The 10,255-nt window shown below is 38.4% G+C and overlaps 2 protein-coding genes across 2 annotated transcripts; both read right to left on the bottom strand.

The window, feature by feature from the left end:
- Positions 1–3,505: 3,505 nt before the first annotated feature.
- Positions 3,506–5,000, bottom strand: LOC121308592 (claudin-4-like). Its single transcript, XM_041241058.1, has one exon. The coding sequence runs from the start codon at positions 4,901–4,903 to the stop codon at positions 4,271–4,273; it is 633 nt and encodes a 210-aa protein (XP_041096992.1). The 5' UTR covers positions 4,904–5,000; the 3' UTR covers positions 3,506–4,270.
- Positions 5,001–8,161: 3,161 nt separating this feature from the next.
- LOC121308593 (claudin-4-like) lies at positions 8,162–9,641 on the bottom strand. Its single transcript, XM_041241059.1, has one exon. The coding sequence runs from the start codon at positions 9,524–9,526 to the stop codon at positions 8,894–8,896; it is 633 nt and encodes a 210-aa protein (XP_041096993.1). The 5' UTR covers positions 9,527–9,641; the 3' UTR covers positions 8,162–8,893.
- Positions 9,642–10,255: the final 614 nt, after the last annotated feature.

The raw sequence follows: 10,255 nt of genomic DNA, 5'->3' as shown, positions 1-10,255 counted from the left end.
TGAGTGGTTATGTCTTTCCTTACCCATTTTGTGTTCGCTTTGTGTTACCTTTCTCTTTCAAACATCATGTAACCACGTGTACACAAAATGCACACCTGTCAACATTGAGTTTTCAAAATAATGGAGCTTTCATAAGCTGAAATCTTAGTGCCTGAATTGAAGTGAACACCTACATGAGACAAAGGCATACCACTATTCCACTTTATTACTTGGTAGAATGGTAGCCTGTGATACGCTGCTCCTTCTAATTGCTTTTAAAAAGGACAAATATCAAACGCTGTTTTTTCAAAGGTTGCTTAGGATTAGAGAGCAAGAGAGCGAGAGAGAGAGAGAGAGAGAGAGAGAGAGAGAGAGAGAGAGAGAGAGAGAGAGAGAGAGGGTCCTAAACCCTGCTAGGTACATACAGGGATTGCAGTAACCACATCCCGTAAGTGCTCTAGAACCACAAACACTAATTAATATAAAGTATGACTTACTAAAGTTAATTAATTACACGATATAAAACCACACTTGATTGAGAGTAGCAATACTGCCCTGCCCAGACTAACGCAGGGGCTTTAGGGGCTGCAGCCAGGGCCTCAGATTCTGAGGGGCCTCAAAAAAAACAAAAAAAAAAATATAACACACACACACACACACACACACACACACCTGGGAAGCATGAGAGCGGCGCTGAAAAGCAGAAACACAACGACTACAGCGAGGAAGATATGTGAAACAAACCACCAGCGCTGACAGGCTGTTTTAACACAATAGCAACAAATGTATGTGAAGGTACCAGAAAATACAATGGAGAGAAATAAAAAATGAAACGACCTGGTTTGTATGGATTACAGTGGGGCAGTCTCCATGGAAACATAAAAAGAAGTCTCCCCTTTTTTCTCACTGTATTTTGGTAGTAGTTTCAGTTTGTGTGTGTTTCCATGCAGTTTTATTTTAGACTGAGAAATCCACAATCCATATGACACCTCTGTGTACTATCCTTGTATTATTTGCTGAACATTTTTGGCTCCATGTATATTTATTATAAACCTATTATACACGTACATGTTCATAAGAGATAAGGACGACGCGTTTCCAGATAACTTGCTATTATGGCAAAAGAGTCTGTTTGCATTTCCCATTTTGTATTTGAAACTGCCAGTAACTAACGCTGTGGTCAATGCTCATTTTCAAAACTGGAGCTAATTCAAACATCGAATCAGGTAAAATATGGGATCTGCTAATACTGAATAATTTGACATTAATGTTAATAGAGTGTGGCGGTAGTGAAACAGTAAAGGGAAGCAAACGAATATGCAAAGAGGGGCCCCCAAAACGAGAACAGCCCCGGGGCTCCATTAAACGAAATCCGGCCCTGCCTGGCAGTGTGTGTCGAATTTAGCCCCAGTGTTTCGTTGCAGTTTGTGTGTGTGATACGAACACGTATGTAATAACACTTGCATACAGTATAGGAAAAATACAATAAAAAGGTTGTTTTGGATGTACACAAAAGGGTTAATTATTTAAATAGTTAAAAGACATATATTTCAGGACGTTTTAGACATAAGACCTGCTGTGCAGACAATTATGTATCTGTCTAAAATGTACATTATTAAATTTGTAATACTGAAAGTTTACAGCAGACCACGACGATGGATACGATATATAGATTAACCAGATGATTACTTAACAATGCCTCACTACTAGCGTATTCGTGTCATACGATTTTGGGTAAAATATGAAAATGTTATCTGGTCCGTTTCATATAAACGTAATGTGATGACATTCACGGGCTATTTTGCGTCGTGGTGTTTTTATACTGTTTTGCTGTTTACAATTAAAACAGCTGTAATATGTTCCAATCTAAAAAGTCATAATATTATTAATAACGAAACAGCCTGTAAGATAGTGTGGTCAAGTGGCTGATGTATTGCAGGACGCAGACGGGAGAATCAACTGAAATGCAACTTAAACATTTCTTTTGACCCGGGGACTTTCAGGTTACAAGCCCGTTTCTTTAACTTTTTTATTTATTTATTTTAAACAGGGCCACTTGTCACCACTGCTACAACCGCACCCGTTTCGATCCAGTTGGAGTGCTTCTGTTTATTGATTGGTTCAGGTGAGTCACTAAGGGTCAGTTGCAACGAGCTTGCAGAGTCAGGATCATCCCCAGCTGCGACTAACTTAATACCAACTGCAACGATCAAAGAAGCGGAACAAACCTGTGGACTAGCTGATCCCCAGCTTTAGTACGGTACTTAGGATTGCGGTTTATTTTGGTGTGCTTCCAAACAGGAACTGAAGAGGGACAGCGCTCAAAATCTGAGCTATTGTTACAAATTATATTTTAAAAGTGTGTGTGTGTGTGTGTGTGTTTTTTTTTTTTTTTTTTTTTTTTTTTTTTTTTTTTTTACGAAACCTAAACATCTTAATTATTTTTTTTTTTTTTTTTATTTATTCATCGTTAAGTTTTAAACTTGAAGGGTATATTTTACACACACACACACACACACACACACACACACACACACACACACAAAAATACATATGTAACTTGCCCCACGGGGTACGTCAAAATAAATAGATAAATACAAAATGTTTTTATTCTGAAGCACAACATACACCAGATTATTGTATATAATATATATATATATATATATATATATATATATATATATATATATATATATACATAGCATCCATCCACAAGCACATATTGAACCCGGCACCTCCAGCTAGCGGCTACAGCGCCGATCCGCTGTAGAGCCACGACCCCTTCATTACGAGCCGATCAGTATTGTTGTGTTGTGTCACCTACCAGTCCTGACCCCTTCCCCATGCATGCTACAGCCTACTAATATGCAGCAGCGGCTACTAAAAGCACACACACGGGTATACATATAGCCTGGTGTACATATAACTTAGAAACATATTACTCATATGTTAAATATTGCAATTCCGTTCCATGCGGGTAATACACAATTACTGTACGGCTTTAAATATATTCTCAATTATTTCACGATATTTGTAATAAATAATTTTAAGCGTAATTGTAATATTTTGCCACTGGATTATTTTTTTTCCGCTGTGGAAGTATTTTTGAAGGTCTTCCGTCCGTGTTGCTATAGTGTCACGAAACTCATTCCAACGCTACACGAATATATTGCAACACCTGCAATGACATCCCTCTTATATATATATATTATATGTATTATAAATCGTTAGTCTATATAGATAAGGTTAGACTAACGGCCTCGACCTCTAGAGGGCAGCAGCAGTTATTTGGGGTTCCTTGCGATTGAGATCATTTTTAGTACGCAGCTGGGGGCTATTTTGAGCTCCCAAATTCGTTGCAATCGGTATTAACTTGCGGGCTAGTTTGGTACGGAGCTGCGTGCTACCTACGGGATTAGTACGCTGCTTTCAATTCGTTGCAATTGACCCTAAATGTTAGAATTCTACTGTGACAAGTTATGCAATATTCAGTCTGAAGTACGTAACAGAATAAAGGAAAAAGAGCTTTGACAAAAATAACAGTTTATTAACACTGATAAAGACTTTTGACAAATAATTTTCCTAGATACTTTTCACCACACAATTCCATTCCAGAATATTAGCATGAACAGTAACCCTATTACCACTTATAAAACATCTTTGAAAAGTGCGGTAAAATGATTGGATAATGAATTTAATCTCGCCAAATAGTTGTGCTGTGTTGACTGTAAAGACATTTTTTTTTATTTCTAAAAACAAGTAAAAAAAAATAAACAAAAATGCAGAAGTGAAGTACAAATATAATTGTATTTATTGTAATTTTCTTTGTATCAGCTAACATTTCTAAACGACTCAAAAGACAAAATATTTCTTTAAAAAGCTAAATGAAATGTACATGGGTAATCGAACAATACAATTAATTAGTAAAAAAAAAAAAAAAAAAACTATAGTGATGAAATTCAAAATACAGATATTACAAATTCCCACTTGTATGCTGGGTTGTTGGAGGAGCTTGTTTGGTGAATATTTGCTTCTAGAAATGAATGCTGTTCATTTACAAATTAGCTGGCAAAAGCTGTTAGTGGCAGCTGTTTTCTACCCAGAACAAATTTTATATATTAGCAGTTCCTTGTTGTTTGCAGTAAAACAGAGAACGTAGTAAAGGTATGTGAAAGGACAAAGCTGTGTACATAAAACAAACACATAATGGCACTGTCTGTCTCAGACATACCTGAAACTTTTAAGCAGAAGTCCATTTACAAAATGTCCCTTCTTTAACTCTTGTTAAGTTTCACACATAAGCCTTGCTTGTAGCTGTAGATCTTGCAGCAGAATATTTAGTAGAGTAGGCCTGGTTTTCCCTGGGCGGACAGGAGCAGCAGAGCAGACCTCCTCCAAGGATCAGAAGACCAGCAGCACCCCATCCAATGTACAAAGAAGCGCCAAGCTCTCTTCTTTGGGCATCAGTGAGCAAAGGGTTGTAGAAGTCCCTGATGATGGTGTTGGCAGACCAGCAGACAGGGATCATGGTGAGGACTCCCGCAATGATGAAGATGATGCCTGAGACAATGCAGATCTTGGCTTTGGTGGATTCATCCTCCACGCAGTTGGTGCACTTTCCTCCAACGATGGACAGCAGGAGAGCAAAAAGGGACACCAAAAGAGCAATCACAACCAAGGCTCGAGCTGCCTGGAGATCCTGAGGGAGAGCCAGCATGGAGTCATAGATCTTGCATTGCATCTGCCCGGTGCTCTGCACCACACAGTTCATCCAGAGACCCTCCCAGATGACCTGAGATGTCACAATGTTGCTGCCAATAAAAGCCGTCACCTTCCACATGGGCAGAGCACAGATGATAATAGTTCCAATCCATCCGATTATGGCTAGGGCAATGCCCAGAATCTGAATCCCAACAGATGCCATCGAGATGCTTTTCTGTTTTTTGTCTTCTTCAGTAACTCTGCTGCAGAGGCTCTGGTACAGTACGTGTTTCCTCAGAAATGTTCACGGTTGAGGTGAGAGCTGCTAGTTATATGCCTCTGTTTGGGGGAGGGGGAAGCTTTCTTATCTTACAATCAGAAACTCGCTGTGAGCAAAGAAAACCAAACCCAACTGGTTTTCTTTTATGTTACGCACAATGGGAGGATGGTAAGGGGAGACCTGAGACACATTGTATGAGTTTACCTCAGAATAAGACACGGCAGCAGGAACGCTAGAGACAGAAACAACCAATGCTGAAGGCTAGTAACTGAACTATCACAAAATGACTAATGCAAACAAACACTGCCATTGAAATGTAGGGCTGCTGTCAGAATACTTTTGGTGACACTGTCTATCAGTGTAACAGTAAGAAGCTATATGCATAATATAAAGATATTAAAATGCACTTCTGTCTCTATAAAAATGGCAATTGAGATCTTATTTTAAAGATCTTGTGACAGAAGTATTTAATAAAATAGAACCCAAATAAAACAGGTAATAGTATACATACTTCCAAGTAGACTTCATTTTAATAAAAGCACGTGCTGTTCTACAAAAACGTCTCAATTCAGAGGGTCCAGAAAAGATTCAGGATTACATCACTATCTTGCAACACTCATTAAAAAGTCCCCCAAAGCCTTAGAAATCCATGTTTTCTTTCTTTATTTTAACTCTTACCCTTTCTGTGGTAAGTCAGTGTTACAGGTGTAAACTAGAATGCATTTATTTTTGGAACTAATATATTTAAAAATAAATACATTCTGTTCAAATGTATTTATATAATCACATCACACTAATTATCACTGTGATTTTCGTGTGTTTTATGTATTGGATTTGTTGAGTTTTGTTTTTTTTTCCAACTAATTTAAACAAGGCATTCACCTGGATTTCATTCCACCTAATTGACTAATGCAAGGGTTCCCAAAACTGTGGAAGTGGGCTGTGGGAGCAATGACATTCTATGTAGTTTTTTTTATTATTTCTTTTAATGGCGAAAAGCAGGCGCAGGCGGCAGCTGTAACTCTAGAAATATTGTTGGGTTTAGGTCGGCGAAGGTGTCCTCGGCTCACCGCGCACCAGCGACCTCTGTGGTATGGCCGGGCGCCTGCGGGCTTGCCTATAAACTGCCCAGAGCTGCATTGTCATCCGAAAATAATAAAAATAATTGCCAACGACTAAATTATTTTTTAAAAATGCAGCTACAGGAATTTGAATGCATTTGTACCGCAGGCTCAGTTCTGAGTGCTGGAATGTTTTTTTGTTTCTTTTGTAGAAACGTTTTCATGCTAACTTCTGTACTTGATAACATTCATTTAAAAATTCCGTTGATACCTATGGTGAATACTTGTTTGTCGCTAATTAGCTATTAACATTTAAAATATTGAGTATTTTGATGTATGTTTCAATATTAACTAAATCAAGTTATTAATCAAACTGATACATCTTGTTACATACCGGTAATTGATTTATTAAAAACAGTCGTCTTAAAATAACTCTAGAATATGTCTTGTTGGAAAATAATAATAACAATAATAATAATAATAATAATAATAATAATAATAATAATAATAATAATAATAATGTTTTTTTTTTTTTTTTTTTTTTTTTTTTTTTTTTAATAAATAATAATAATAATAATAACTGATTCAAATTTCGCTTCAGGGATTTATTTTCATAAGGTCTCTTTTGGTTAAGTATCGCAGCTGCGCTCCGCGTTTTTTTGGGAGGGGGGGGTGGGGTGGGGTGGGACGGAGAGATGTTGCAAGCCAAGTGAATTTATATCTCATTTTTTCAGTGTTCCTTCTATGCATTGCCAGGGTGGCTCTTCCCCGATATTAATAACCAGTAAGCTTTGCTGTAGCTAACAGCTACCAGGTGACATCTAGTGTGTGCAAATATCAGTCAAGTGGTTAAGAATCTGTAAAATACATTTGAGATTTTCACAGCACTGACAGATGAACTGCAATAAACAGTGTTGTTCAAATGTCTATAACTCATGATTGAGGCATGGCAATGAGGCTTAAACAAATGCCTTCGCATTATACACAACAAAATGGAACCAAGAAGTAAAAAGCCACTGTGTTTGAGGGCGTGAGTGGTTGTCTTTCCTTACCCATTTTGTGTTCGCTTTGTGTTACCTTTCTCTTTCAAACATCATGTAACCACATGTACACAAAATGCACACCTGTCAACATTGAGTTTTCAAAATAAGGGAGCTTTCATATAACCTGAAATCTTAGTGCCTGAATTGAAGTGAACACCTACATGAGACAAAGGCATACCACTATTCCACTTTATTACTTGGTAGAATGGTAGCCTGTGATACGCTGCTCCTTCTAATTGCTTTTAAAAAGGACAAATATCAAATAGAAAAACAAGCATGACGTGTTTCAACATCAAATTCTCTCTTGGCCCATGTGGTTCTAATTGTACTGTTGTAGGTGGCTGATTTGGCAGTAGCCAATACTTTGTAAACAGGTCAAAAAGTCCATCATACATTAGAAAGCCTAAATACATAAGTGTGGTATTGCAAAGTTATTCATTACATTGCATATGTTATCAATGAACCTGAATTTCAAAGCAATTAACGCTGAAATTGTAATAGATTCAATCGCATTTCACTATTTGTGTGACTTTTAGAATTTCCTGCACAATACTTTGAAATTTGTGAGTCTGGGAACAGTTTTACTACAGATTTGCTGAACTAGTCACAACATGTAAAGCTCTCTGCATATGCAACTTTCTTGAGCTCTGTGACTCCTTTGGCAATGAAAGCTGTTATTGACATGCTGTTTTTTTCCAACATTGCTTGGGATTGGAGAGAGACAGACAGACAGACACACACAAACATGGTCAACTATGCGTCAGCTGCAGAGTCACTTACAGCAATGTGTCACCCGAAAGACGGCGCACAAGGAGGTTCAGTGACTTGCTTTGGGGCACACAGTGAGTCAGTGGCTGAGCTGGGATTTGACCCGGGGACTTTCTCGTTACAAGCCCTTTTCTTCAACCATTTTAACACATTTTTTTGGCCACTTGCCGACGCTGATACAACCGCACCCATTTTAATCCTGTTGGAGGGCTTTTGTTTATTAATTGGTTCAGCTAAGTCACCAAATGTTAGAATTCTATTGACATTCGATTGTGACAAATTATGCATAATTCAGACTGAAGTATGTAACAGAATAAAAGAAAAAGAGCTTTGACAAAAATAACAGTTTATTTACACTGATAAAGACTTTTAACAAATAATTTTCCTAGATACTTTTCACCACACAATTCCATTCCAGAATATTAGCATGAACAGTAAGCCTATTACCACTTATAAAACATCTTTGAAAAGTGCGGTAAAATGATTGGATAATGAATTGAATCTTGCCCAACAGTTGTGTTGTGTTGACTTTAAAGACATTTTTAAATTTCTTATTTTTAAAGTAAAAAATAAACAAAAACAAATGCAGAATTGAAGTACAAATGTAATTGTATTTTATTTGTAACAGCTAACATTTGTAAATGACTCAAAAGACAAAATATTTATTTAAAAAGCTAAATGTATATGGGTAATCAATTAATTAATTAGTAAAAAATACAGTGGTGAAATTCAAAATAAAAATGTTACAAATTCCCACTTGTATGCTGGGTTGTTGGAGAAGCTTGTTTGGTGAATATTTGCTTCTAGAAATGAATGCTCTTTATTTACAAATTAGCTGGCAAAAGCTGTTAGTGGCAGCTGTTTTCTACCCAGAACAAATTTTATATATTAGCAGTTCCTTGTTGTTTGCAGTAAAACAGAGAACGTAGTAAAGGTATGTGAAAGGACAAAGCTGTGTACATAAAACAAACACATAATGGCACTGTCTGTCTCAGACATACCTGAAACTTTTAAGCAGAAGTCCGTTTACAAAATGTCCCTTCTTTAACTCTTGTTAAGTTTCACACGTAAGCCTTGCTTGTAGCTGTAGATCTTGCAGCAGAATATTTAGCAGAGTAGGCCTGGTTATCCCGAGGGGGACAGGAGCAGCAGAGCAGACCTCCTCCAAGGATCAGAAGACCAGCAGCACCCCATCCAATGTACAAAGAAGCGCCAATCTCCCTTCTTTGGGCATCAGTGAGCAAAGGGTTGTAGAAGTCTCGGACGATGGTGTTGGCACACCAGCAGACAGGGATCAGGACGAGGACTCCAGCAATGATGAAGATGATGCCTGAGACAATGCAGACCTTGGCTTTGGTGGATTCGTCCTCCACGCAGTTGGTGCACTTTCCTCCAACGATGGACAGCAGGAGAGCAATAAGAGACACCAAAAGAGAAATCACAACCAAGGCTCGAGCTGCCTGGAGATCCTGAGGGAGAGCCAGCATGGAGTCGTAGACCTTGCATTGCATCTGCCCGGTGCTCTGCACCACACAGTTCATCCAGAGACCCTCCCAGATGATCTGAGATGTCACAATGTTGCTGCCAATAAAAGCCGTCACCTTCCACATGGGCAGAGCACAGATGATAATAGTTCCAATCCATCCGATTACGGCTAGGGCAATGCCCAGAATCTGAATCCCAACAGCAGCCATGGCTTTGGTTTTTGGTTTTCTTCTTTTGCTTCAAAAGCTCCAAAAGCTCAGTAGCAATGCTCTAATAAGGGTGTTTCCCCAGAGAAGTGGCCTCAAAAGTGTTCACTGGAAGTGAGCTGGTAATTATATGCAACTCGAAGGGGTGGAGTTTTCTCATCGAAACTTGCAGCCAGTGAACATACTAGCCCAACTGGTTTTCTTGTATGCCTGCACACTGGGAGTGTAAAAAAACAGTACAGTCATTGGATCCATTTACATCTTCATACTTCTATGAGCAAACAGGTTGATGTAGCCTGAAAACCATGAAGGGGTATGGCTTCATCTTCCTTGACCCTAAACAGCAGCTTTCTGTTCAAGCATCCTTGGGATATTTTGTCATATGAACAGTAACTTTCTAAATCAGCCACAGTGTCTGATTTAGGCTGTTAACTGAACTGTCACTTACAATAGGACATTGATTTAACATCTCATCCACGGATGGTCACACACAGTGAGTCAGTAGCTGAGGTGGGATTTGAACCAGAGATCCTTCTCCTTACAAGCCCTGGACTTAGTCCAATGGACCACACTACCTGCTATGACCTTATATAGCAGCTCCATTGCATCATAGTTTCAATCTTCGCATACCAAAACACACGTTTAATGACATTTTCCAGCTGCTGTTGACTGCAATACATACAGACAACCCGGTTAACTCCACTGGTGGATAACTTGACGCCTTTGATTATT

This window comes from Polyodon spathula, unplaced genomic scaffold (genome assembly GCF_017654505.1).
Source record: "Polyodon spathula isolate WHYD16114869_AA unplaced genomic scaffold, ASM1765450v1 scaffolds_757, whole genome shotgun sequence".
Taxonomy (NCBI): domain Eukaryota; kingdom Metazoa; phylum Chordata; class Actinopteri; order Acipenseriformes; family Polyodontidae; genus Polyodon; species Polyodon spathula.
Note: the sequence above shows the minus strand (reverse complement) of the source record. Positions and strands in the feature narration are given on the sequence as shown.

What these genes read in the sequence shown, in the direction of transcription:
- LOC121308592 (XM_041241058.1), bottom strand. Translation starts at nt 4,903, where the DNA reads ATGGCATCTGTTGGGATTCAGATTCTGGGCATTGCCCTAGCCATAATC.
- LOC121308593 (XM_041241059.1), bottom strand. Translation starts at nt 9,526, where the DNA reads ATGGCTGCTGTTGGGATTCAGATTCTGGGCATTGCCCTAGCCGTAATC.